Genomic DNA, 26653 nt, shown 5'->3' on the forward strand with positions numbered 1-26653 from the left:
ACACCTACAAGTCTCAGTGCCAGAACATATGCCCCAAAGGGTAGGGTGTGTGTGTCAGGACAACGAACACCTCTGTGCCCCCTTCCTGGCCCCAGTAGGTGGCAGGTCTTTCTGTGCAGTTCAGGGAGACCCTAAGTTGAAGGGCAGATTTAGGGCCCAGAAAACCAATAAAGAACCAAATGAACCCATCCCTCTGGGCCATCGATCCACTGGTCCAGCCTGCCCTGACCTCAGGCTGCAGAGGGTCGGGACTGGGCAGTCCTCTTGGGAGTGCAGGAATTCAGTTTACCCAGTGTTCCCAGATGGTGCTGAGACACAGCAGAGTACAGCACTAGGCCACCGCCAGCTGCAGACAACCCGGGGAAGGGAGCTCAGCCTTTCCCTGGGGCCTAACCACTAGAACGCCCTCCTGCAGTTCAGGGTAGATCTTCTCCATCATCCTGTATCTGCTCCCCACCCCTGAAAATATTAATAATTACCATTTATTGAGAACCTAGTACACACTGGGCATCACGCTGGTCATTTTCCATATTGTGATTTTATCCTCATGATGATTCTATGACCAGGCAGAATTAGCACCATTTGACAGGTGAGGAAATTGGGGAAGATGGAGTTCAGTAATGTACTCATGGTCCCATAGCTAAGTAAGTGGCAGATTTGAATTCAGGCCTGTCTGAGCCTAAAGCCCATACCTTTTATCACATTCTACGGCCTCACCCCCCTGCCCCAACTCCCATGTGGAAATTCACCAATTCCCATATGCCCTCAGACCAGGTCTCCCCCAGGGAAAGCAATGCTTTGCATTCCGGGTCACATTTGTGGCTCAGGCGCCGCCTTAACTACAAGGCAGCTCCAAGGGTGGGGCTGTCAGGCTCGGGGTCAGTCATTGGGGAGATATTTTTGGACTGCAGAGGCTCCGCCAAACCAGAGGAGGCTCCCTGCCCGCTGGCCTGTCAGGTTGGCTCAGCCATGTGGACACACTTGTGGCCACTGGAGTCTTGTGACAGAGCTGGGGCCCAGAGGAGCTTTTCTCATGGCTTGTGGTTATTTGGAAGGTTCCCTGGGGTGCAAGGGGTTAAGTCTCCTCCCCCGCCAGAAAGGCTGGAAGTCTGGCCCTCTACCCTGAGCTGGGGCCCCAGCAGGGGCACAGCTGGTGGCAAGCCTGGGGCACTTCCTGCTGCTCTGGTCTGGGTGGCCCCTCCTCTGGGCCTGGGCAGGAGGTGAATTTGGGGAATAGAGAAAAAAAGGGCGAAGGACTGCAGGATCAAAGCCTCCAGAATCCCCAGCCAGAGCAGCTCAGACATCGAAGACAAACAGACTGCCAGAAGGAAGCTGGCTCTGGGGGAGATTTATTTGCTCTGCAGCTCTGCCATGTGAGATGCCAGGTCACAGGTGGAGCCCTCCCACAGCCTGCATCTGCCTGGGGGGGCAAGGCAGCCTGACGCCAGCTGGCCAGAGAAGAGAGGGCGACGGCAGCCAGTGTTGCTGGCCCGGGGCGGGGATGTGAGCCGGTGCTTCCTGCCACAGGGCACTCACACGATGCCATCGAAGCCCTGCAGACCACACTTCTTGCCCGCCACCTGGCAGCCAAAGCTCAGTGCCTCCTGCATGCTCTTCCCTGGAGGGGGGGATGAGTAGCCAGATCAGCCGGGCCTTCTGGGCAGGGGCAGGCCCCGGCCCTGGGCCTGCTGCTGGGGTACTCACCCTGGGACAGGCTGAAGATGACGGACGCATTGAAGGTGTCTCCGGCCCCCAGAGTGTCCACCACCTGGGGCGGTGGGAAAGCGTCGGAGTGGAGCAGCCGTCCATCAGGGCCCAGGGCATCGGCACCCTCCTCAGCCCAGGCACAGACCAGCGTAGCCCTGTGACACCCTCCACTCAGCTGGGTGTTAGCCCAGCCCTGGCCCCCAGCCTCATTATCCCTCCCCGGGGCAGACCCTGGAGGCCAGGCTCCCTCACTCCCCGTACCCGGGCCGCTGCCTGGCTTCCGCTAGCTCACCCCTTCCTCACGCGACCGTACAGGCCCCTCAGGGCCTCCTTCGCTGACTGGAACCCAAAGTGCTTGGCCACATCTTTGCTGACAAACACCTGTGGGCAGTGGAAGAGAGGCTGACAGTCAGCTGAGCTCTACCCCAGCTGTCCCTCACTACCAGCAACCTGCTCCTCCATCGTGGCCACCTAAACCCCCAAGTAGCATCTCGCTGTCCCTCAGGAACACGTTTTCATACTTGCTCAGGATATGCTAGAAAACAGCCATGTAAATTGTGACACGAAAGCCCCGGCCTATTCTAAGATCAACGAATTTCCTCACAATTGAAAACCCAGAGTGAGTCTTGAGGTCATCTTGGGGCGCAATCTACAACTGGCAGGTGAAACCACGGCTTTCAGGAGGGTTTTTGTTCTGTTTGGCTTTCCGCGTACAGCTATGCCCTCTAGGTCTGATTTCTTCATCTTTAAAACAAAGGGATAGGGGTTCTAGAGCTTCCTTAACACCAGCTACATATTAGAATCACCAGGGTGTTTTGTTAAAAAATACTTCAGCCCAGGCTTCACCTCTACCAACCAAATTAAAAAAAAAAAAAAAAAAATGAGGGTGGGGCTCAGGCATCCACATCATTTAACGTGCAACCAAGGCTGAGGCCCAACGAGCTGCCACTGTGATGCTAGATTATCATCCCGATTCCACGTACATTCCACACTTACCATGCGCAAGCCCCCTTCCCATCCTCCCTCACCCCCTACAGAACTGGAGGGCACCTCGGAGAACAGTCCCATCCTGTCATTTGACAGAGGAAAAGACAGGAGGCCCAGGGAGGGGAGGCTTCCACGCAGGCTGGCCCTGAGGCGGGCTGTCTTGGCCTTGACCAAGCCTGGCTGCCTTCATACCTATGCGCCCGCTGGGCTGGAGAAATTCTACTCCTTGGCCGCTGTTGAGGCCTGCACTAGAGCCCTAAGCTAGAGGTCTGCCTCTGCCTTGCCCCCACCTGCCAATATCACTAAGCCGCAAAGTGCCGCCCTAAGTGTGACAGGCAGGACAAGGGGACACTCGGACTCCCTTTAAGGACCAAATTAAGCTGGATGTGGCAAGGTGGGGGGCCGTGGGGGATGCTTACCACGTCTCCGTAGCCCAACAGCTGGTACAGCTCCTCTCGCGGCTTCTCCACCTCCACAGACACCTGGATCTTCTGCTCTGGAGGCTGCCTGGCGTTGTGCTGTTCTATCCGCTGCAGCATCTTCACCTGCTCTGATGCATTTCGGCCCTGGGGCAGAGCAGGGCAGGGCAGGCAACTCAGGACCAGCTGGGCGCTGGTCTCATTCTGCCTCATTCTTCCCTCCCTGCTGGAACCATGGGTGAGGGGGGAGAGGGGCCAGGAAGGCTGGGCCGGAAACCCAACCTAAGTCTCAAAATTCTAGTGCTATTCTGGACCTTGGAGACCTTATTGACCAGCCCTCCCATTTCAGATGAGAAGACGAAAGAATAAAAGAGAGACTCTCCTAAGGACCTACAATAAATTAAATGACAGGGCTAGGATTAGAACTCAGGACTTCTCAAGGTTTCCTCCCACCTAGACTCCAAAACTTCTCTTGGAATGAAGATTCTAGTTCCCTTTATTTGGGAGCTGGGTCAGGCCCTCCCATTCCTGCCTCCCCAGAGGTAACAGGTCAGGCCTCCCACAGCCAGGCTCCTGCCAGAGGCCAAGTCCAGAGGAGGTGGGGCAGCCTGTAACACAGGAAGCACCAGACTTTGCCTAGAGCCAGCACCCTGCTTCTGGCACCTACATCCTGCTGTGTGACCTTGAGAAAATCACCCAGTCTTTCTGGGCCTTAGTTTCCACCTGAAAACATAGAAGGAGGATGGAGAGTGGGTGAGGGGGGTTGGATTCATTGATCTCTAAGGTACTTCATGGTTCAAAGAAACCAAGAAGAAGGCAGAACATGTGGAGGGGCTGGCAGGTTGAGGCCCTCAAAACACAGGTAGGGCAGGGCTTGCCTCAATGTGGATCCACTTGAACCGGGTCAGGTCAACCTTCTCAAAGTCTTTAGCAGACACATCTGGTAGGTTCCTGAGTCGCAGGACAGAAAGGACAGAGAAGGGGCATGGTGAGGTCAGCCAGGGCCAGGATCTCTAACTGGCTGCTAGGGCCCCTATGCCTGGCGCTGCCTGCAGCATGGCAGGAAACTGAATCTATAGCACATGCTTCTGAGGCTTGGCTCCAGGACAGACCCTGTCTCAGGCTAAACTTGAGACCACTCCTTGCCCTGCTCAGCTCCATCCACACAGGGGGCTGCAGGCAGTTTCCTAGGATGTCCCTTCCTGTGTTTGAGGCTGTGATATTATCTAAGGGCAAACTCAACCACCACATATGTCAAGCAAGGGACCAGTTCTGCGTGCCTTGCAGACCATATCTCCCAAAATGCTTTCAGAGCACCAGGGACTACAACTCCCAGAATTCCTCTTGCCAGCAGCACACACAGCTACCACCACGCAGTGCCCTGGGAAACTCCAAAGGCCGCGCCGTTCTGCCTGGAGCTCGGGTCTGGGTCCTCTCAGTTCAGGCACCCCAGGGGTGCCAGCAGCCCTGTCCTGAGTTTGGCAGCTCCATGTTATGGCCCTGGGATCAAGGTTGGTGCTTGAGAATGAGTTTATTTTTGGCCGACTTAGGTGTGGAGACCTGGGAAGGGTCCGCCTTGACCTTCCTTGGCCAGAGACCTACACACAGCCAGTGTCCTCCCCTCCATGTTCTGCGCCAAATCCTACTTCGATTAAACTAGCTGGGTGACTGTGGCCTTTCTGAGGTGCTTCCCCTTCGGTAAATGGGACCGAACCCCTAGCCCCGCAGGCCTGCTGCAGCTGGAGATAATGTGTGTGGATATGCCTGGACTGAGGCCGTGGGCAATAAACATTTCTCCTTGGAGCTCCTCTCCCTCCCTTCCCGTGAATACCCATGTTGTGTCCCTGATCAAAGCTGCTACAGATTGTTGCTTAATGGGCAGATGACTAGGGTTGCCCAATGGGAAGATCGTGTCTAGCATGTATGCCTACCCACTCATTCATTGGGACACAAAGAGCCCAGGGCCACTGGTTATAAATCTTGTTCTAGGATGACTGCCCCTCCCGCAGGTTCAGTGGTCGTGCTGGGCAGCAGGGACAGTCAGAACCCCAGGGCAGCTGGGCTTGGGCCATCTCTGCCCTAACAGAGTACTTGGCACACCCTAGTTTCTCAGTAAACTAAACCTCTTGAGATTTTTCAGGAGGGAATCTGGAGAGATGAGAAGGGGTCTCTCCCTGGAAGCTTGGGACCCTAAAGGGATGCCCCTGCCCTGCCCGAGGTTAGCAACACGTCAGATGGCCCTGTTCTGCTGAGCCAGTGTTCCCCTTCCCTCCTTCAGCAATGGCTGCGAGTGGTGTGTGGCATTTGGTCTGGCTTCATTATGCTGGGACCTTTGGGGTTGCTCATCTCTTTCGAACACCCAAACCTCAGCTCCTGGTGCCATGCTGCAGGCTGGCAACTCTGGGGCTGACCCTGGAAACCCCAGTGGGCCCCCTTCAGGGCTCAAGATGGTTTGAATCACATCTCCCATCCCTCTGTCCTCAGAACAATTTCCCCATCTCACACCCAGGCTGCTGATTGGCTGATTACGGAGGAATCACATCATAAATTACAGTTTGCACAGGCCTGCCCGCCCATCCTTGGTGTTGACCAAGGCCAAGTCGCCAGGCAGAGCAAAGCCCATCCCTTCCCACCTCACTTCTCCCCTAATTGAGAACAATTCCGAAATCACTGAACAGTTTGGCATAGGGACAATTTCTGGTACAAAGAGAGAGGCCACAGAGGGTGGGCCAGTGGGCTGCCCACGTGGCAAGTGAGGGAGCTAATTGGTGGGCTGTGGCAGGGCAGGCCAGGGGGCCTTACGTGTCGTAGAGCACAATGGTACGGGAGCCATTGGAGCTGTTGACGATGCAGCAAGAGCATGGGGCTTCCCCGCTACTCTGCCAGGCCACCTGAGACACGTCCACGCCCCGCTGCCTGAAGTCAGCCACCAGGAAGCTTGGGGTGGAGCCCGAGCCAAGGGAAGGGCAAGGAGACACAGATTAGAGGCTACCAGGGGCCTGGACCTCCCGCGGGGTGGGGAGCGGTGCCGGAGCACGCGGGTCTTGGAGAGAGGGTCCTGCTCTGGGAGCTGAGTGACGGCAATGGCGGCGGCAGCTGGCAAGGCGCAGACAGATGTACAAACCTGTAGGCATGTATGATGGTGCGGCTACCACTGGCCTCGCTGCTGATGACTGTGGAAATGGGGACGGAGCCCGTGGTCTGAAAGACCGTGTAGCGTAGGTCCACGGAATAGCGGCGAAGGTCGTCCAGGACAAAACTGCCAGGGCGGAGTAACCCGGGGAGGCGCAGTTCGACGGGGGTTTGGGGACTGGAGGGTAGGTGGCAGGGCCACCGGGGACCCTGGGGTGCAAGCACAGGGGCTAGGATGGGACTGGGAGTCACTGTCACAGGCTGTGTGGAGGCAGGAGAGGCAGGAGAGCATGGCTGGAGCTTAGTGAGAAAAACCCTAAGGGACATTCTTTTAGGTCCTGACTGAAGCAAACTCCAACCCTGACCCTGTCCTTCAATCTGACTCAAGCTGGAAAGGATTTGCTCACGTTCATAAAGCTAGATGGGGTAGATGTGGGACCTAGAACACGCACCCTGTTTGAACCAAGCAGGTGAGGGCACTGTGGCCGGCATCACGCAAGGCCCAGGCAGTATTAATAATTACCAAGGTGACACTTTGTCCCCCAGGTGCCCTCTGCTTGCTCATCCCCATGGTGCTCCACTCTCTGAAGTCCTTCCAGTCCTAACGTGATTCCTCTCCTTCTACACCTGCCTCCACGATGCCCAGCCAGGAAGTGGTGCTGCCTCGGTGGCCCTGCTCACTGCCCGCTCCTTCCACAGCGGCAAGCCCTCTCAGTGCCTGAGGCCCCTCAGTATGGACCGGGTCCAGGACTCTCACTCCAATCAGAGTGAGCCGGGGGGTGGCCCTTCAGGAAGACTGTACCAGCAGAACAAGGAGGCCACCCATCCCTCCCAGCTCTTTGGAAATGAGCTGTGGCCACTATGCCCAGCAGTCCAGCCACCATCCTGGCCTTTCTCACTATGGCTGAACCCCACTTTCGGCAACACCAAGGCTGGACAATACAGATCTGTATAGAGGTACCACATCGGGGCATCATTCCTTGCCTTACGTCTCAAGGATCCTTTAAATAGTAGCTTTCCCACAGCATGGAGAATATGATTTGGTTTTTGCCAAATAACTTTTTGCACCCACAGTGCCAGGCACATGGTAGGTGCTCATTCAGTGTTTGTTGAACACATGGGGAGAATTTGGAATGGCCCAGCTATCAGCATGATTGCCACACAAAGGTGGGTCCACCACCCCAAAGCAAGAGGCACGGTCTTGCTCTAGCTGGGAGGGAAGGCAGCTGCTGACGAGGGCTGACAAGTGAGCAGCTGTTGGCTCCGGCTCCCTCTGTCCCACATCACAGGGCAGGCTCTCGTGCCAGTTCATAAGGAAGGGAATCTGGCTGCGGCTTGGGGCTGGGCTCTGGCACCAGCCCCTCTCAAACCAGGGTTCAAAGGGCTGTGCTTTACAGGCCAGCAACCTGGCAGCCTGCCCCTGTGCCCACAGTGGGCAAAGTGGGCCTCACCGCCTGATAAGCGCTTGCTGAGTCGGCAGTGCCAGGGGTCAAAGGGCTCTTGGGTCCCTGCAGCAGCCAACATAGAGGAAGCGTGTGGGCCACTACGGGCTGCAGCCTCCTAGCCGATGAGCTGGGAGGCATGGGGCTGGGCCCAGCTTTAGCACGTGGCATTGGGGTGTCCTTGGGCAGGGAGCTCTCGCTGCTTCAGTGAACAACGGGGACACAGTCACTGGCCTTGCCCCCTCAGCTGGGAAAGAAACTGCAGGCCTGGACCCTGGGACCGTGGATGCAGGACATCCCTGAGAGGGCAGGTACAGCATGTCCCTAACTGCCTTCTGCCAAAAGGACAGGCAGGATTAGGGACTTGAGAAGGGCAAAGTCACATCCACCGCAGACAGTCTGTTGGAAACAAGGAAGGAGAAGGTGGGAAGCCGAAGCAGGCTCCAGGGACTGGCCAAGGAAACAGGCTGTGAAAATGAAACCTTTAACAGGAGCAGCATTAACAACTGAGCAGCAGATAAGCCATACCAGGGAGGGTCTGGGTTGCCGGTACTCCGCTCCCCACGCCCCACCCATTTCTGGTGGCCACAAACCATTTCTCAGAGACCGCCCACCCAGGGCCAAGGCTTCCTTCTTCTCCCCCCACCCTGTGGGCCACCCTCCCCTGCTCCCTCCACTTACTCGGCAGCGTGGCCCGGGGCCAGCGAGCCCATGAAGGCACAGGGGGCTCCAAGCAGGGAGAGGACAGTGCAGGAGTTGGATGCGTTGCCTCCACGCTGCCATCTCTGGGACAAGCACCTGCAAAACACAAGGAGGGTCCCTGCAGATCCAGCAGGCTGGGGCTGGGATAAGCAGGGCTGAGCCCTGAGTAGGGCCCGCAGGATGTAAAAGCCAGGCGATTCCCCTCAGAAAGCATCCAGGCCAGCCTTAGGCTCAGCAAAGGGAAGAGGCTCAGCTATTCCCCAGCCCAGGCTAAATTCAAGCTCACAGTGATTCATTTCTATCTTTCACCTACTCTTATGACATCAGGAAAGTACTCAGTTGGGCCCATCACAATTTGAGGGTCTCATTGACTTTGGGTTACTTCCTCCTCTGTTACAGGGACCCCCCACCAAGCCTCCTCCTTGAGAGCTGCCTCTTCTCAAAGGTGGCAAATCTCCTGCTGCTCCTGTCTTAGGAGAGACCACTTCAGTAATAACTCAGATTAAAATAATTAAGACAGGAAGCAAACCCGGACATTGTGATCATTTAAGAAAGTTGTGTGTGGTAACTTTTATGATGACAAAAGTTAAAAAGACCAGTGAGTGAAAACCAGTTTTTCTCCATTTTTGTTTGTTTCTCCTTTTTTTTCAGCTTTATTGAGATATAATTGACATATAACATTCTGAAAGCTGAAGGTGTACAACGTGATGATTTATTTATTTTTTATTTTTTTAATTTTTTGGTACGCGGGCCTCTCACTGTTGTGGCCTCTCCCGTTGCGGAGCACAGGCTCCGGACACGCAGGCTCAGCGGCCACGGCTCACGGGCCCAGCCGCTCCGCGGCATGTGGGATCTTCCCTGACCGGGGCACGAACCCGTGTCCCCTGCATCGGCAGGCGCACTCTCAACCACTGCGCCACCAGGGAAGCCCCAACGTGATGAGTTTGATATACATATATTTTGTGAAGTGATTACTACAATAAGGTTAGTTAACACATCCATCACAGTGCATAGTTACCTTTTTTTTTCTTCCTTTTTTTTTTCTCCATCTTTACTGAAAATCTAACAAAAGGAAACTAAGTCAAGATACACCTGAAGGGCTTCATTGTCATCATCAACAACAAAAATGATAACTCATGCATACATGGTCAAAGAACCTGAATGATTTCTCATTTGTGCTCCAATAATACTGTGAGGTAACAGTACAGGCTGTTATTTCTATGCTTCCAGTTCCAAAAAGGATAATAATAACTGTGGCAGCTTACGATAAGGGGAACAAGTACCGAAGAACTACTAATTAAGAGAAATGAAGGAAGTAGAATTTTTAGGCTAGGGTATATTTGTACACAAAGCTTAACCTTGAAGTTCCCTTCAGCCTTGGGAAAAGGGGACCACGATCTCATTAGAAAGAAGGATACTAATCTGCAAAAGGTCAAACATTTCTCAAGCTATGAGCTTTAGAGAAATTTTCATGCAGAGAAGAAAGGAGAAGCCTGGAGGGACTGGACTTGCTCAAGGTCCCAACAACAGTTAATGACAAAGCTGATACCAGAACCCGGGTCTCCTGATCCCAAACCACTGCAAGTGGTTTCTGAATGGAAAGTAGTTGGGTCCCAGCTTGCTGAGGCTTCAGAGAAAGGGTACACAGTTCTACTCTGTGGAAACCCTTCAAAGTTATATTGACACCCAACTTTCTGTGCAGAAATGCTCTGCTGAGCATGAAGATGCTTTCCGGAAGGTCCTTCTCAGCCAGGACTCTGGGAGGCAGGGCCATTCCTCAGGGGTCTGGCCGAGTTCCAGGTGGCAGTTCTCGGCTGCCTATGGAGAGAGCCTGGGAAAGGTGGGGCTCAGATGCTGGGAAGGACTGTGTCCCCACTCAGGTTTGCACATCGGGGATGCAACACAGAGTCCAGGAGCTGGGCTGGGTGGGATGGGAGCACAGGAGAGAGGCCCTGTGGACAACCAAACTGCTCCACAGAGGAGCGGAGCCATGGGTCTGGGGGAGCAGGGAGATACTCCCTCAAGCGCAGGGAGCACAGAGGGTCTCTTCAGAGAGGCACCTTGCTTAGTGCCCAGCGTCGGAACCAGCTCCCGTCAGGGTGGGACCAGCAGGCTCTTGTCCCAGCCTTCCAACATGAGTAAGCTCAAAGGCACCGGGACTCCGCTCCAGCAGAGCAAGTGCTCTGGGTCCCCTGGAGGTCCTCCACAGTTCCTAGAGAAACTGGAGCCCCAGAATTTGCACTGTTCTCCGGAAAGTAAACTTGCCTCCTCACTGGCCACCAAGTCCTGGGGCTGGCTTGACCTTGGTAGGTGGGCTAGGGCCACACGGCAGCATACCCTGTGCCTCCTCCCACGGTCCCTGCACCTTTTGCCAGGGGCTGTCACCTCTGGCAAACAAAGCAGCCCAAAGCAAAGGGTCAACTCCATGAGGCGGGCAGCAGCCAAGGAACAGGGAGGGAGGGGCTTCCCTGGTGGCGCAGTGGTTGAGAGTCCGCCTGCCGATGCAGGGGACACGGGTTCGTGCCCCGGTCCGGGAAGATCCCACATGCCGCGGAGCGGCTGGGCCCGTGAGCCGTGGCCGCTGAGCCTGCGCGTCCGGAGCCTGTGCTCCGCAACGGGAGAGGCCACAACCGTGAGAGGCCCGCGTACCGCCAAAAAAAAAAAAAAAAAAGGAACAGGGAGCACTAGAGAGGGCGGAGGGCTGGAACACTAGCATCAGGACGCTTGAGTTGTGACCACCACTCTGCCACTCATCAACTACGTGGCCCCTTACAGAAATTGTCTAATTTCTCCAAATCCTTAGCTTCCTCGTCTCTAAAGAGAGGAGCAACTGATCCTTACACGCTTCCCATGGGCTGCTGTGAGGAAACTATGTAACAATGCCTGTGACAGTGCTGTGTGGACCCATGGCCTGAAGAATGCCGGGGGCTCTGCCCTCAGTGAGCCTCCTGGCTGTGGTTGCTGTAGTGTCCTTCCCGAGTTCAATCTTGAACTCGCCTTTCATCCAGTTCTTGGCTGAGACAAGTGAGGGCCAAGAAGCAGTTCTTGTCCGTATTCTGAGCACTAGACTGCACCAAGAGACAGCCACGGATTCCACCACACAGCAGTGTCTCGGGATCACAGTGTAAGGGTGATCAAGAGTAAATACGGAAACCAACAAATGACTTTTCAACTTCTACCAGACAACCAAGAAGGGTCTCTTCCACTATGCTGTTCACTGAGTATTGGAAATAGGACTTCTGGTAAACTTCTGGAATTCGGCACCAGGGAAAAGTCTGTGTGGCTCATGAGCCAGCTCTACCCATAACTCACAGCATCTCCAAATTTGCCTGCCGTGCCAGCAAGCCCCGAGCTACAGGGAAGCTTGAACACCATGGTTTTGAAAGTTCTTGAACAGTCTAACTGCACATACTTCTTATTGTAAGCTACCTCAAAAAAATTTTTTTAAAGACACAGATGAGATATATATGTGGTAAATAAATTAGAAGTAAATGCTGGTGATAGGCAAGTGCACAGTTCTCGTTAAAAAGAAAAAAACTGGTTCTGCACCTTCCTAGCTGTGTGCCCGTGGATAAATAACTGCGTCCCTCAGGGTCTTTACTTGCTTAGCCTACTCGGTAAAATGGGGATAATGATGTCTGACACGGTCCCAGGGTTGAAATGGGAACTGGAGAACACAACGCTATCCAAAGCCTGGATCTTACTACTAAAGGCCTCAATTCTTTCCCCAGGTCCCGGGCAGAGGGCAGGGGGCACCAGCTCCCAAGGCGACTCTCAAGGCCTCGCTGCGGGCCCCCCGGCCCCCCCACCCCCTGCTCCGCAGCCCTCTGGTCTTGGCCGCCTGGCACAACGCGGGGCTGCAGCGGCCCCTAGGGTTTCCGAGGGGCCCGGGCGCCCCTACCTGCTGTCCGTGTCCTCCTCCGGGTATTTGTCCATCACACTGATGATGTCCAGCACCACTAGCCCCACGCACAGAATCTGTTTCTCTTCCATGATGCTGCTCCCGGAGATTTCTGCCCGCTCGGCTGACGGGGTTCCTCCCGGGCTCTGCCTCTTATCCCGGAGAATCGTGTCCCAGCTCCCAGAGTCTGTACTGGCTCCTCCTCCGCGTCCCGAGCTCCTCCTCCAAGGAGCCTCCTGCAGCGGCGAGGTGCAGAGGACGGAGCCGGGCTCTTGCTCCCCACGCGCATCGACCCCAGCGGGCCTGGGAGTGCAGACCCCGCGGTCTTGGTCCCTGGCCTCCCCTTAGCAGGTTGCGTGGCCCAGGAGATGGCTACGCCTTCAAATTCTCGCCCTCAGTTTCCTCACTTGTCAGACGGACTCCGAGCTAATACAAATCTCTCTGAAGCGCAGCTAGGCAACCTCATGAATGCCAAGAGAAAGTGCAGCAGAAAGGCATCGCTTGTCCCGCCCTCTCCTGCACCCGCGGCTCCCTCTCCAGACTCTAGGCCCGCGGTGTTGAGTCTGGCCTCGCAGCTGCGGCCCGGACCCCGGCATCCAGAGCCGCGGCTGGCGCGGTCCCCGCTGTCCCGCCCCGCCCCCGAGACCCAGCCAATCCCAGCTCGAGGCCTCGCCTCCGCCGCTGAGCAGCTGGGGCACGCAAGATGAGCGGCGGAGGTCACGTGACGGAAGACACCGCCCAGCGGCGCCGCGGTCTCGTCTCCCAGCGCCCTCTGGCGGACGCCGGCGGAAAAGGCGCGACCCGTAGTGGGGCCCGGCTAGCGCTCCAAGCCCCGGGCGCACTTCTCGCCTGCGCGTCCAGTGCAAGTGCAGGCAGAGCTACCCCTGCCAAAGCGGAGGACGCGAGCAGGGTCCGGAACCCGGGGCTCCCTCACCCCGTCCCCTGTATACGCCTATCTACCCCTGAACACATAGTAGAGCAGACAGCTTGTTTAGTTTTTTTTTTTTTTTTTTTTAGAAAACCCAAGTGTCTTTATTCCTGAATAGTTTAGTATGGCGGTGGGGGCCGGAGCCCCCTCGAGAGAGTCCCGGAGCCCAGGGATTCGGCCTAGAGGCCAGTTGGGGGAGCAAAGTGTGCGAGGATTAGCTCCTCCGCAGTCCGAGTCTTGCAGGGACGGCGATCAGGCCAAAAGTCTGGACGAGGAGACCCCAGAGTCCCCGACCCGGCGCACTCCGACCGTGGGAAGGACGCTGCTCTGGGCGCCTGCGCTGCTGCGGCGGGTACAGAGACTGCAGCTTGCCCCGGGTCGGGGCCCCGTCCCAGGCGAGACGCCCCGGAGCCCACCCCCACCCCACCCCCGCTGGCTGTTTGGCCGGCGTAGACACTTCGGGCCGGTGGGGCCCGGCTCCCTGTCTATGCCTGTTCTAGCTCCAGGTCCCCGTAGAGCAGGGCTCCGCTGAAGATGGTGAGCGGTTCCTCCGAGTGCGCCAGCTGCCCCATGACCAGGTCGATGCAGACCGTGTCCCCGGCCTGCAGCGGCAGAATGAGGCTGAAGACGCCTAGGGCGCCCGGGCTGGGCTGGCTCTCGGCCACCGGCTTATTCTCCAGGCCCTCAGGCTCGTAGCCACCGGAGTCTATGCGGGCCACGCCCAGGTTGGAGCGGGACAGCACGGCCTCCACTTTCTCGTGCCGGTGCCCAGTCAGCACCGCGCTCAGCAAGTAGCGTCCGGCTATAGGCGCCGTGAACACGCCTGGGGACAACAGTGGCAATCAGGAGGGAGACATGTGGCAGGGGCCATGAAGGTGTCCGGGAGCCCTTGCAGAACTCCTGGACTACGTGCGGAGGGACCCTCTGGGTCTTTTCACCTCTCTTCTACTAGAACTCCACGGACGGCAGGGAAACCAGTGTTTTGTTCATTTCCCCATCCCCAGCACTTAAAACAGTGCCTGGGCAAGAAGAGGCCCCCATAAAGAGCTGTGGAATGATAGGCTTTTCCCCTCCCCGGCTTTTCCCCTCCCCACCTCACCCCCCAGTCCAAGCTGTGGTGAGAATGAATAAATGAAGGAGAGAATAGGGGTCTCCCCAAACCAGAGAATGAAAAGACTCAGCTTGTCTGAAACGGCAAGAATGGGGACATATCACTGCACAGCCTCCCCCATTCCCCCCAGTGCCCAGCTGCCCACTCCCAGGCTTACCAGTCTCTGGATCATAGTAGCCCCCATCGTTGAGCAGGACTCTGTCAAAGGGCACTGTGCCTGGTTCAGAGCGGGGCAAACTCAGGGCAGCTGAAAAGGCCACCCGGGGCACAGAGGCTGCTGGTGCCCCCTCTGCTCCTAGGTGGGGTAGGGAGGGTGTCAGAGTGGACGCTCAGTGCAGGGCTGCCCAGCCCCATTCCCCTCCTGGGTCTCTACCCCCAGGGCTGTCTGAGGCCTTCCATCCTCCAAATCCTAGTTCAGTTCCCCGCCCTCCAGCACTGAATGAGAGGAACTTACCCTGTTCACCTTGGGGACCTGTGGGAAGAAAAAAGGGAGCTGTGAGAAGTAGGGCAGCTCTCGCTAAGTCACTCAGCAAACATCTGCTTTCCCACTGTGCTAGGTGCTATGCAGACTCCAAAACAGAACTGGGCGTATCAAGAAAAGGAGGAACAGATAGGGTCCATTCTGTTCAACCTTATAGGCTCAGGCATCGTCTTCAACACAGCAGTGAGGCCACCACAGCTAACTGGCCAACACAGTGACTATCCTAGCTCCTAGTCACTGTCAGCCATGTAGCAGCCCCAGTTCCTTGCCTCTTTCCCCCCCTTCTCTGTCCGGTTCAGAGTAGAATGTCAAGCCCGGGGCAGCCGGGGTTGGGGCTGGGAGTAGCCCTGGCTGCAGCGAGGATCTCAGCCCACGATACCTGGTGGTCCGATGGGCCCCTTTTGTCCATCCTTGCCTGGAGGTCCCGGAGGTCCGGCAGGGCCTGGGGGTCCCTCTACCCCGGGAGGCCCTGGTGGCCCAGCCTCACCTGCAGGACCTACAGTGACAAAACTAAGTTGAAGGAGAGCCTTAAAAAGGAGTTTCCAAAGGACAGGGAAGGTGGTGGATCCAGGGACAGGGTGATGGGGCCCCTCGCTGCCCATGCTGGGTACCTAGCCAGCAGAGCAGCACCCCTCCTCCACCCACAGGCCTGTCTGAGCCGTCAGGGGAGGGCGGGGAGCTGGGACCTTGGATCATCTCTTGTGGACAAACCAAGGCCTGGGACAGAGGTAGATCTGCAATTCATGCTGGGCAGGGCAAGGAGAAAGTGGATGAGGTTAAAGCTGGGCTGTCGCAGGGTCAGGGGAGGAGAAAGAAAGGACTTGAAAGGAGTGCCCCCACCCCGTGCCTCCTCTTGCCCCCTCACCAGTGAGGTCCTTCAGACTGAGCTGGTGAAGCCGGTCCTCCAGGAGCAGCAGGGAGCTGTTAAGGGCGCTGAGCCTCCTGCCCAGGCCGGCCTGCCCCCCTAGCAGCTTCTCCAGCAGGGCGGCCTGTGTCTGGCTGGTGCTGTTGGTTTCCCGTAGCCCAGCCCAGAGCCCAGCCACGTGTCTGGAGAGGCCTTCGCGCAGGCCCTGCAGTCCCCCGGCCACCGTGTCCAGCCGCTCACAGACTCCCTCCAGGCGGCCCAGTCGCCCCTCTAGGCTGGGGCACTGGCCGGCCTGTGCCTGTCCCTCTTCCAGGCCTCGGAAGCGCTCCTCACTCTCTGTAGCGTGCTCTGTGGCCTCCTGCTGCAGCCTGTTAATCTCAGAGATGATGCGGTCCTTGGTGGCTCCCAGGTCAGCCAGATCAGCACCCTGGCCCTCCACTGTGGTCTGGAGCTCATGCAGTGAGTCATTGAGGGAGCTGAAGGTGAGAATAACCTCGGAGAGCTCTCCCTGCAGGGCCTGGAGGGCTGAGCCTGAGCTGCCCCCGAACACACTGAAGCCATCCAGAGGCCCACGGCTCGGTCCCCCAACACCCGGGCCGGCCCCAGGGCCCCGTGCGGGCAACAGGGGGCAGGAGCAGCGCTCCACACCATCCCGAAGACGGCCCAGCTCCTCCTGGACACCACCACAGGCGCCACAGCCCTCATCCCCACGGGCCTGCAGCAGCCCCTCCAGCTGGCCCAGCCGCACCGCTGTGAGATTCAGCTGCAGTGCGAACTCTGCAGCCGTCTCATCCAGCGCATTGACCCGACCCTGGAGCTGGCCCGCGACCCCTTGCAGTCCCTCCAGCGTGGCCTGCTGGGACTCCCCAGCTGCTCCCAGCTTGTGCAGGCCTGAGCCCACCAGCTGCAGTTGCCCCTCGCTGTCCAGCACCCTGCGCTCCAAGGCACTGAGGATCTCGCTGACCTCGGAGCCCTGCTCACCCGGGGCCCCAGAGCAGAGCTGCCCACATGCCTGCACAGCCCCTGCCACCTGCTCCTCCAGCAGAGCCAGCCGCCCCCCCAGCTCCCCGCTCACGTTGGCCAGCAGCCCCTCCAGCCTCTCTTGTTGGCCCCGGGCAGCAGGCAGCCAGTGGCCCAGGCCCCCGGGAAGCCCCCGCCAGCCCTCCTCCAAGGGGCCCAGGGTGGAGTTGAATCGGTCCTCCAGGCGAGCGAGGCGGGACGCTAAGCTGGTATAGCCTGGGGGGTGGCCCCCCTGCCCAGCTGCTACTCCCAGGTTGGCGCCTCGCCGCCCGCTCAGCACTGTCACCGAGCCAGCCACCACATCCAGCCTCCGCTCCAGTTCAGCCAGTCGCCGGCCCAGCTCTGGAGGGCAGCACTCCGGAGGGGGCCAGCGGCCCAGGGCCTGCCCAGCGAGCTGCCGCTGCCGCTCCTCCACGGAGGCCAGTAGCTTCTCCAGTGCTCGCAGCCGCTCCCTGTCCTCCTGCTGCTGCCGGCGGAAGCCATCCAGCCCCGCCAGGCACACAGAGCAGGACTCCTGCAGCCGCTGCTCCAGCTCCCGCAGCAGCTCCTCGCTGTGGCCGGGAGGGGCCGGGCTTGGGCCCAGAGCCCTGCTGCCACCGCTGCCGCCACCACCGCTGTGATGGGTGTTGAGATGGCCCAGCTCCTGGTCGTGGGTGGAGACGCGGTTGTCCAGGAGCTGCAGCTGCTGCTGTATCTCGCTGAGGGTTTCGTGCACACCGGGGCGGGCAGCTGCATCTGCGGGCTGCTGCCTCCCATTAAAGGCTATCTCCACAGCTCTCTGGACGTCTTCCGTCAGGCGCCCGCTCAGTCCCTGCAGGACACCCCGGAGGCCCTGCAGCTCCTTCGTCAGGCTCTGCACCTGCTCCTCCAGCTGCTGCACCTTTTGTGACTCCCCAGGTCCTGGCAGAGAGGGGAAGGCATAAGGGCGAGGGGCTAGGCCTCAGAGCTCAGTGCCTACCTCCTAGGTCCTGCGCTCCCCAGCTCCAACAAGAGGGCAGAGGTCCCAGCTGATGTGGCCATTCCTTAGCTGCATGACTTGGGCAAGAAAAGATGGTAGGAAACTCCATTCACTGAATGCCTTTAAGCCACATGTGTACCATGGCTCCTTCCCGCATCCAGCAACTCCATTGTGCAAATACCATTAGTTCTTCCCATTTCACAGACTGGGAAACAGAGGACCAGAGAGGTTAATTAACTGGGCCATGGATTACAAGTTTAATAAGTGGCAGAGCCAAGTTTCAAACCCAGGTCGTCCATCAGACCACCAAGGCCAGGTCCTTTCCACCTTCCAGAATGCCTCTTAACTTTATGGAAACTGTTCCAACATCTGAAAAAAGGGAATGACACTAGGTCCTTCCCTCAGGGTGAGTGAAATGCGGACGTGGGGTAGGAACCTCTCCACAGCACTACAGGGACAAACAGGGCTCTGAGGCGAGCTGCGGGGGATCTGGCTGGATGGTCGGAGAATCAGCCAGAAGTTCCTGTTTCCATAATTACAGCACAGCTATCTCCCTGGCAGGCAAACACAGCACATCTGCAGTGCCGGGCAACGGGGACTGCTGCATTCTGGGACCTGTAGTCTCCAGAGGCCACCGAGGGGCCTGGGACCTGTAGTTGGCTGCAGTGCATGCTAGGACTTGTAGTCTCATCTGTCTATCCCCTTGGACCAAGCTTCTCCAAGGAAGTCCCCCTTCCTCCGCAGCTGTTCCCAACTAGGAAGTATCTTGGCTACACGTGGGCGTGAAGAAGCACATTCTCTTTTTCTGCCTTCCTTTTCTCTGGGTCTCCACTCAATCTCTCTTCTCTGTCACACACACACACACACACACACACACACACACACACACACACACACACACACACACACACACTCTCCCTCTCTCTTCTCTCTCTCTCTCTCTCACTCGCTCTCGCTCTCATGCATGGGAAGGGATCTCATTAACTCCCTTCTGTCCCCTCTTCTGACCTGGAGCAGGGGTTCCCCGCAGCAGCCTGGCCCACGCTTCCCCCAGCACCGCCTTCCCCTCCTCTCCCCAGCAGCTCCGGTACTCACCTTCCCCACCCAGTCCACTCAGGTGGTTGCCCGCACTGGAGCCCGAGAGATTGGGGCGGGCGGGCCGGGGCCGGGGGCGCGGCGTGGTGGGTGCAGGGCCCAGCGCCGGGGCAGGGCCCTCGGCACAGTCATCGCCCCCGTACCCCTGGCAGCACCTCCACTCCATATCCGTTACTGTTTTGTAGGCCACGCGGTAGCGAGGGCGGAGGAAGCTGCGGTACCTGGGAGAGGCAGAGGGAGGCCTCTTGACTCCTCCCTGTCCTGTAGTGATCCCGGCCCCTGTCCTCAGAGATGAGCAGCCGCTGGTGGACTAGACCTGTCCCTCAGGCTGGGTCCCCCTTACTGACCAGCATGTGGCCTTGCTCAGTTGACAGTTGTCAGCGTGTTGGCCGAGGGCCAAATCCCTACTCTTCCTCCCCTTGTCCTGTGCTGGAACTTTGAACAACTCTCCTTGACTGTGACCCAGCCCGGAAAAGGCATTCCAGGGGCTGGCAGGGTGGTCCAGGTAAGTTTGCCCTCAGTATTCCACCAGCCAAATTGCTGCCTCAGCATCTCCTCAGCTGGCTGTGACTGAAGCCCCCGGTCCTGCCCCTTGCTACCTGCTTGGTACAAATGCCCCCAGTTGGCCGCCCTAGCCCAGCCCCAGCCAAGTGCACATCCCTTGGCAGGGGGAGGTGCTCACATGATGCTGTGGGAACACTGGGGCTGGCCCCAGCCACAGGGCTGGTAGTCAGGCTTGATGAAGGTCTCCACTCCATCCTCAAGGACACAGCTCACTGTCCGGGTCACCACGTAGGCACACCAGTTCCTGCAGATACAACCCCACGTGGGCCCAAGATCCAGAGACACATACCCCCAAGGAAGGACCAGGGGGCTACCAGAGGGGCGGAGGGAGGGTCAAAACATGAAGGGCCCCTGGGAACGGTGGGAGCCAGGGCTTTGGCAGGGGCGGCTCCCCGCCCCCCCACCTTCCTGTGCAGCAGGAGTCAATAAAGACTTTTCAAGATGGGGACAGGAGATGTAGATGCAAAACCACAACCACGAGATGTTGATCCTCGTGGCTGGGGGCACGTGGGGAGCCTCTGAATCCACACATTCATTCGTGTCCCTCTGTCTCAACCCCCAGCTTGGCGTGGCCTGTGTGAACCGACTGGCCAGGGCCCCTGGTGATCCCCTGGATGCTGGCTTCCACCCACCACTCAGGGGAGAGGACGGGGCAGGCAGGGCTCCAGCTCAGGGTTAAGGAGAGAATAGGCCATTGATGAGCGCTGCCCACCTTGGGGCTCGACGTTCTACACTCTTGGCCCCATTCGCGCCAGTCTCTGGTCCGTGTCGGCTGGAGAGCCACAGGGAGCAGAGGAGCGGCGTCAGAAGCATGGGTTACTGGATGGGGCTGAGGGAGCCCTAGAGAGGAATGAGAGGTCTGCCGAGAATCCCAGGCTGGTATGCAGCTGGCGGCTGGCAGGAAGGCCTGGCTGGTGTCCCTCAGGGTAGTTTCCCTGGGCGCCTAACGTGGAAGCAGATCTCCCTGAGGTTGGGGGGGGGACCTAGCTCTTCAGGGGGCCCTGGAAGTGCCCTGAAGGAAGGCGGGCATGTGAAGAGCACCTGGCGGATGGGTTTCCTCTTCCCCCTTCCCTGCCCCAGGCGGGGACAGCCCAGAAGAGCGGACCCAAGGTCGGGGCCAGGATACACACCTTCTCACCCACCCTCTCACCTACCTCCAGCCTCGGGCTGGGGCCCAGACTCTTACCTGTGGCGGCTGGCAGGCCGGGGGGCACTCTGGGCCTGGGGTCCCCCAGGGCTGAGGGCCCCGCCACTCCCAGTGTAGAGGCTGTAACCGCGAGGAGGGTAGCTGGCCGCCCCCACGGCTGTGGTCAGCAGGCAGCAGAGGTAGCAGCTCCAGAGGGTTCCGGGGGCCATGGCGGGGGCGCTCCGTGGTGGCCCTCAGAGGCACATCCTGGCCTGACCACCGGCGCCTCTGCCTGGAGCGGGGGACGCCGCGGATCCGAGGGACAGCAGGTCCTGTCCCCAGCTTCCTGCCGGCAGCCCCCAGCCGCACGCCTCCTCCTTGGCCGCCTGGCCTGACCCCTCTCCCCCTCCTCTCTCCTCCTCAGGCTCCTATCTGTCCCTCCCTCGGTTCCTTCCGCTCTCCTCTTCTCCACTTCTGAGGGGGGTTTGTTCTCTGTGCCCCCCGGCCTCCTGTGCCTGGTCCCTGGCCCTCTCAGATGCTGCTTCCTGGGCCTCCACCCCCTCGCCCCAGCTGGCCCTCCTCTGGCCTCCCTATCGCTTTTCCCCAATGACTGGATCCTCAGGGTGACAGGGCTTTGCCCCTGTGGCTGCTCAGAGGCGCAAGAGTGGTTTCGGGGCGGGCCCTGGCCTCCCGCCTCTCTCTCTCCCTCACTCCCCTCCCTTCCCCCCTGTCTGGCTGGCGGTCCAGCCTCCCCCTTCCTCCCCCCACCTCTCCAACCATCGTGCGCCACATCTGCTTCTTGTTAACTCCGGGAAAGAGAGAAAAAAAAAGGAAAAACAGAGAAATGTGGAGTTGCCCCCGGGCTTGGGGCCAGCCTCTCAGACGGGCCACATGGAGCGGAGCTGGGGCCAGAGCTGGGGAGGAGGCCCAGGGCTGGTCGCTTAGACAGGGAACGGGAGCTGGAGCCACAGCTCTCCTGGGGCCAGGGCAGGCCTACCCCGGGAGAGAAGGCCTGAGAGAGGAGCGCAGAGGCGAGAGGTGGAGAGGAGAGCTGTGAAAGGAAGAAAGAATCGCAGGGCTCAGCACGACAGTCACTCACCATCTAGTCCGGCTGCCTCCTTTCATAGATGTGAACATTGAGGCCCAGAGTGGGAAAGTAACTTGTCCAAGGTAACACAGCAAGTCAAGAGCAGGGCTCAGATTAGAATATAAATGGTACCCAGGTCAGTGGCTTGCGAGGAAAAAGGAGGAGAGGAGTGAGGGCCACTGGGCCAGAGAGGAAAAGGAGAAGGACTCACTGAGGCAGGCAAGAAATTCAGAGAAGCCAGAAGAATCTGGAAGTGGGGAGTAGCCTTCTGTCAAGCATGGAGAGGACATGGGCAAGAGGAAAAAGGCTTTCATTCTCAAAAGGCCAGGTGAACATGGGTCTCAGACTTGTCTTGGAGAAGGTCAGCCATGAGTGGGGGAGGGGAGGGAAGGAGGGAGGTGAGTTGGGCCCGATGTATTTAGCCTGAAGGAAGTCACTCCCTAGAGTGGAGCCAAGTCTGGTAGCCTCTGAGGCAAGTAAGGAAGTTGACTCAACCACCAGCCTGCCCAGAGACTCTGTCAGAATCTATCAGCCGGCCCCCCTCACCATCTGGCCCCCAGCGTTGTGTTCTGTACAGGTCTCCCTGCGTGGTGGGCCGCTTGGGAGAGCCAGGCAGCAGTACTAGACAGAAAGGAGGCGAGAGCCTGGTGTGTGGGCGCTGCGGAGGTGCCTGGGTAGCAAAGGCACGTGTAGGACTCAGTAAGGAGTAGCTGGTCCTGCTGGGGAACAGGACACAAGCGCCCGACAGAACGAACACAGGGCAGGACAGACAGAAGGCCAGATGGATGCTGTGCTCTGGGTAAGAGGAGGGGAAAGATAGCTGGCTGCTGTGGGGAGTCAGAGAAGAGCTATTGGAAGAAAGAGAATCTGATAAATGTGGTAGTGGGGGGAAGTGAAAAACAGGGACGGGGGGAGGGGGAGAGATTTCAGGTTGGTGAAAGCGGTCTGTCTCAGTTTCCTCATCTGTAACATGAGAATAATCATAGTTCCCTCCTTCCTAGTTTCATGTGGATTAAGCTAATCCATGTGAAGCATTTAGAATAGTGTCTGGCATGTGGTAAATGTTAGCTCTTCCTTGTGTCAGGAAGTCAGAGAGGTTGATTGTGGAAAAATCAGGGAGAGGTTCAGATGACTGGTTAACAGCTTGGGTTACAAGTTTTTGAGTAGGGGGTCGATACGCACACAGAAAGAAGATATTCTTGGCAAGAGCAATGGGCAGGGTGTTAGGGCACAAGGATGCTGGTTCCAGCTCCTCCTCTAAATAGTGTTATCACTTTGAGCAAACCCCCTGACTCCACCGGGGGTCTACTATCTTTCTGTCATCTCAGGTCCCTTCCAAATTCTACACTGCAAAGTGACGCAGACTTGGAAGGGAAGGCTGTGACTGCTTGGTGACTGCATGGGTAATGAGGGACCAGATGAAGGGGGACACCACAGAAGCTTCCAGGGTTTGAGCCAGCGTGAGTAAATCGAGAAGAGGAGCAGGTTTGAAGGAAAGAAAGATGACCTTCGTTTGGGCATCCTGAGTTTAAGATGAGAATAACACATCTCAATGGAAATAAACGTCCAAAGGAGATGGTTAGCAGTGTGGGTCTTGATTCTGGGAACCATTTGCAGGACAGTAGTTGGAAACTATAAGAATGGATGCCACCAAATCTTCAATGTGAATCTGAGTGATCTACCTCTGACGTCCAGAATATGATCCTGATGACTGGAAGAAATGTTGGCGAAAAGACAGGATGGTGACAGTAAACTCTGGAACCATCAGAAATGGAAACCTGTGCCTGTTCCTTAGAGGTGAGGGGATCGGCACCTAGGGAGACCTGAAGGAGTTGGTCCTAGAAGGTCCTGATTTCAAAGTCGCTGTCAGTGGAAGGCAGCTGCTTAGGCCCTGGCCCTGGCCCTGGCCCTGGCCGGAAGCTCACTCACTTCCCCTCCAGGTGGCCCTGGCTGCTGCTGTGAGTTTGCTTTCTCTGCTCTTCCCGGTCTTCTCCGTTCAGGAGCTCCTGGCAACTTAAAAAGTCATCCCAGCCATCTTGTGACTACTCAGTTGTCACCCGTTCCTTTGCCTGCCCCCTTAAGTTACAAAATCTGTTGTATTTTAAGTGTGTCAAGTCAAAAATGTTGCCTTTGAAATATAATGGTGGTAGGTTGCATTTCATTTAGTCCTGTAATTAGGAGCCAAGACCTAGAGCCTGACATGAATGTTCAGAGATATCAAAGAAATCAGTGGGTTCACTGGGGCGGCCTGAGGTGTTGGGCAAGCAGGCTGCAGTGGAGACTAAGGCTGGAGGGAATGCAGTGGTGGCGGTGGTACTGATAGGCAGCCACAAATTGCCAGAGACTGGAAGAGAATTCCTGAGACCAAAAAAGGCTAAGAGTCCCTCGGGCACTAGGACAAGATCTATTTTATAACCTCTCCAAGACAGATTTCCATGGGTCTAGTGCCAATGGGAAATCTTGGCTGTACCAGGCAGCTAACTCATTCAGTCAACCATCACTGATGGCGCAATGAACTCCTGTGCCTGGGGCCAGAGAGATAGGGGCCCCAGCAGTAAGGAGCATTTTATGCCTACCACCCTCGGTCAGAAGACTGAAGAGTGGGAGGAAAAAGGGGGGAATAATAACAACCGGGCCTTGGGTCATGCCAACCCAGATGGGAATTCCAGCTTGTGGGGACTCTTGAGCAAAAGTCCACTATGCACAAATGCACACTTTTTTTTTCCTTCCAACCCTTCCCACAGGTACGATACTTCAGGAGCTAACCTCCCTGGATGCAGGGCCCAGTGCCCCTTTTCCAGGTCTTGTTGTCTTTTCACTCCTGAGCCTAATCCTGACTATGTCTTCTGCTTTAAATTGTCACACTAATCACAGAGATTAAGCTCCACACATTCCCCCCTGCCCCACGTGCCCCCTAACCCTCTCTCTCCCCCGATTTCCCCCAGGATAAGGCTTCACTTGTCTCACTTCCCACGTACTTTTCCACCCAAGCTTTTTTCAGGAGTTGTTAGCTCTTAGCTGAGTCCAGTTTAGTCCTGGAGACCATTTTTAACTTGGTTAAAATGTTCCTCCAGGCACTAGGCCAAATGACCCATTCAAGGCTGATAAAGACTCGCTGACCTAGGCACAGGAAGTTCTGGGAGGTGAAGGACATTTCTGGATGGTTCTAAAACAAAACCTTTTCCGCTTTCCCCTGACCCTAGGACAACCTATTGAGTCCACAGTCTGACACAACAGAGTATGGAACAGAGGAAGAAGGATCAGGTGACAGTCTCTAACCATTTGTAGAACCTTGGTCAAATCAATTACCTTCTGGGCCTCAGTTTCCTTCTTCAGAAAATGACCTTGAAGGCCCCCTTCAGCTCTGAGAGTCTAGTTTACTTTGCAACTGGGTCAGCTGGTTTCTGGACAGCCTTGGAAAGCTGAAGCACTTCCAAGGCCTTCCCTTATGTCATTTGCAGTCTAGAAAGTCTACTTTCCAGGATCTAGCTGTGTTTCAACAGATCTAAAAGTTTGGTTGCTCCTGGATCTGCTTCAGATTTCCAGGAGATGCAAAGCATAATGTGTGTAATCCTTTAAGACCTAGACCCTCATTCTCCCAGAGCAGAGCTGGGAACAGACTGCTCACTGAGGGGACACATGAGGGAGTACATAGCTGGGATTTCACCGTTATGTGGAGGGAACATGGGGTTGGGATTCTAAACAGAAAACTTCTGGGAAATGGTGGGGGCTGCGTGATGAGAGGGGAGGCCGGGAAACTACAGGCTGCTAAAGGCCGAGACCAAGCTTAGGAGTCACTGGGCTGGTGCATGGAGGACAAACTGCTGATGGTCCCAGGCCAGGGAAGCCCACTCCGGGCTAGTGCACCCTTAGCTCACCGTGCACACAGCCTGCCAGTCAGTCCCCTTACCCAGCTGTTCCAGCCCCATAGCAGCTCCTGTAGTTTTCTTTGGCTCAGAGAAGCAGAGGCGTCCCCTGAGCCCTGGCCCCCCTCTACCGCAGAGCAACTGGCTTCCATTACCCCTGACAGCTCCAGAGAAACAGCCCAGCCCCTGGCCCCAGCCTGGCTCAGTGCCGTTCCCTTTTATGGTGAAGCTGAGGGAAAGCAAGGAGGTGGGGGGGAGTAGGTTTTGGCTGGGCAGAGGGTTGTAGAGCCCCAGGCTGCCTCTCCCCTCACCAGAGACCCTCGGACATCTACCCAGTCATCTTCCTTTTTTCTCCTCGGTGGCCCACTCTGCTTATAACCCACACGATCCCTCTTGCTGGTCCCAGCCTTTCCTCCTTTCCCCCCTCCCTCACATCCGGGTGGGGGGTGATTTCCCACTTGGCTTAAGTCCCACGGTTTGGGTTTTGATTCCGGGAGGGTCCGCCCTATTTCCGACGCCCACCTCTGAGAGTGGGATGGAGGGAGGGAGTCCGGAAGGGAGGCACTGGTCAGATCACAGGCACGATCGTTCTATTTGGCGGATGTGGGGCAGAAAGGCTGGCGCCGAGGAGAGTTAGCCGGCCGTCCCAGCCCTGTCCCCATTCTGCACCGCCTCTTACCCCTCTCCCGGCCGCCCGGACCAGGGTGGGGACCCTGAGGGCAGGGCGCAAAGGAAGCACCTGGCCGGGCCGGGAAGCGAAGGGTGGGCAGCAGCATGTGGGCCCGCGACCGAGAGGGGGGCCGGAGTCTAGGGTCAGGCCGAGCCTCCCGCTCGGTCCCGCCGCCACACCCTCGCTCTAGTCCACTCCTCGGCTCCAAGGAAGCGGCCCCAGCGCCCCTAACCCTGTCCCGGACCACGCCAACAGCTCACAGCTGCGCCGTGCCGCGTACGAAGCGAGCGTCTGCAGCCCGCCCGCCCCCTACGGCGGCCGGCCCCTCCTCAGCCCCGCCCAAGACCCCGCCCCTTGCGAGTGCGCCGCGGGAGCAGGCGAGACGCGGGGGCTAGGGAGCCCTTACCGGCCGAGCCTGACGGCCGGAAGTGGCTGTTTTGGGACTGAGCTGGCGCAGCAAACTTCCGGTCCAGGTCTCCTACCTCGAGCTAGTCCACAGATCGTGTCGGAGCCGAGCCCTGCTGATCAGGTGAGGGGCACGCAGGCGCGGTCCACGGCCCATCGGCGGTGGCTGGGCCAGTGCGGCGAGGAA

General features: G+C 57.7%; 2 protein-coding genes across 4 annotated transcripts; both read right to left on the reverse strand.

Moving 5' to 3' along the window:
- Nucleotides 1-5: 5 nt before the first annotated feature.
- KHK (ketohexokinase) lies at nt 6-12878 on the reverse strand. 3 transcript variants are annotated; one of them, XM_079941000.1, is made up of 9 exons: nt 12291-12878; nt 8369-8485; nt 6238-6372; nt 5916-6050; nt 3992-4064; nt 3114-3260; nt 2000-2088; nt 1705-1862; nt 6-1618 (listed from the first exon to the last, which is right to left on the reverse strand). In XM_079941000.1, exons 1-9 carry the CDS (start codon nt 12380-12382, stop codon nt 1533-1535), a joined length of 1032 nt encoding a protein of 343 aa, XP_079797126.1. In that variant the 5' UTR covers nt 12383-12878; the 3' UTR covers nt 6-1532. The 3 variants fall into 3 exon arrangements, with proteins under 3 accessions (XP_079797126.1, XP_079797125.1, XP_079797127.1); XM_079941001.1 differs by lacking the exon at nt 5916-6050 and having other exon boundaries at nt 10-1618; XM_079940999.1 differs by lacking the exons at nt 5916-6050; nt 6238-6372 and having other exon boundaries at nt 9-1618.
- Nucleotides 12879-13652: 774 nt separating this feature from the next.
- Nucleotides 13653-21127, reverse strand: EMILIN1 (elastin microfibril interfacer 1). Its single transcript, XM_079941188.1, has 8 exons — nt 20499-21127; nt 19431-19556; nt 18749-18969; nt 15676-17595; nt 15190-15306; nt 14784-14801; nt 14487-14624; nt 13653-14041 (listed from the first exon to the last, which is right to left on the reverse strand). Exons 1-8 carry the CDS (start codon nt 20666-20668, stop codon nt 13704-13706), a joined length of 3048 nt encoding a protein of 1015 aa, XP_079797314.1. The 5' UTR covers nt 20669-21127; the 3' UTR covers nt 13653-13703.
- Between the last annotated feature and the right edge of the window lie 5526 nt (nt 21128-26653).

The sequence above is a fragment of the Stenella coeruleoalba genome (genome assembly GCF_951394435.1).
Source record: "Stenella coeruleoalba genome assembly, chromosome: 13".
NCBI classification, from domain to species: Eukaryota; Metazoa; Chordata; class Mammalia; order Artiodactyla; family Delphinidae; genus Stenella; species Stenella coeruleoalba.

Excerpts from the sequence above, each read along its gene's own strand:
- EMILIN1 (XM_079941188.1), bottom strand. The coding sequence starts at position 20,668 with ATGGCCCCCGGAACCCTCTGGAGCTGCTACCTCTGCTGCCTGCTGACC. Across the intron at positions 15,307-15,675 it reads CAGTCTGAAGGACCTCACTG|GTCCTGCAGGTGAGGCTGGG; the intron begins GTGAGGGGGCAA and ends TTGTCACTGTAG. Across the intron at positions 14,042-14,486 it reads CTACTATGATCCAGAGACTG|GCGTGTTCACGGCGCCTATA; the intron begins GTAAGCCTGGGA and ends TGTTGTCCCCAG.
- KHK (XM_079941000.1), bottom strand. The coding sequence starts at position 12,382 with ATGGAAGAGAAACAGATTCTGTGCGTGGGGCTAGTGGTGCTGGACATC. Across the intron at positions 6,051-6,237 it reads ACCATCATACATGCCTACAG|CTTCCTGGTGGCTGACTTCA; the intron begins GTTTGTACATCT and ends CTCCACCCCAAG. Across the intron at positions 2,089-3,113 it reads TGTTGGGCTACGGAGACGTG|GTGTTTGTCAGCAAAGATGT; the intron begins GTAAGCATCCCC and ends CACTGCCCACAG.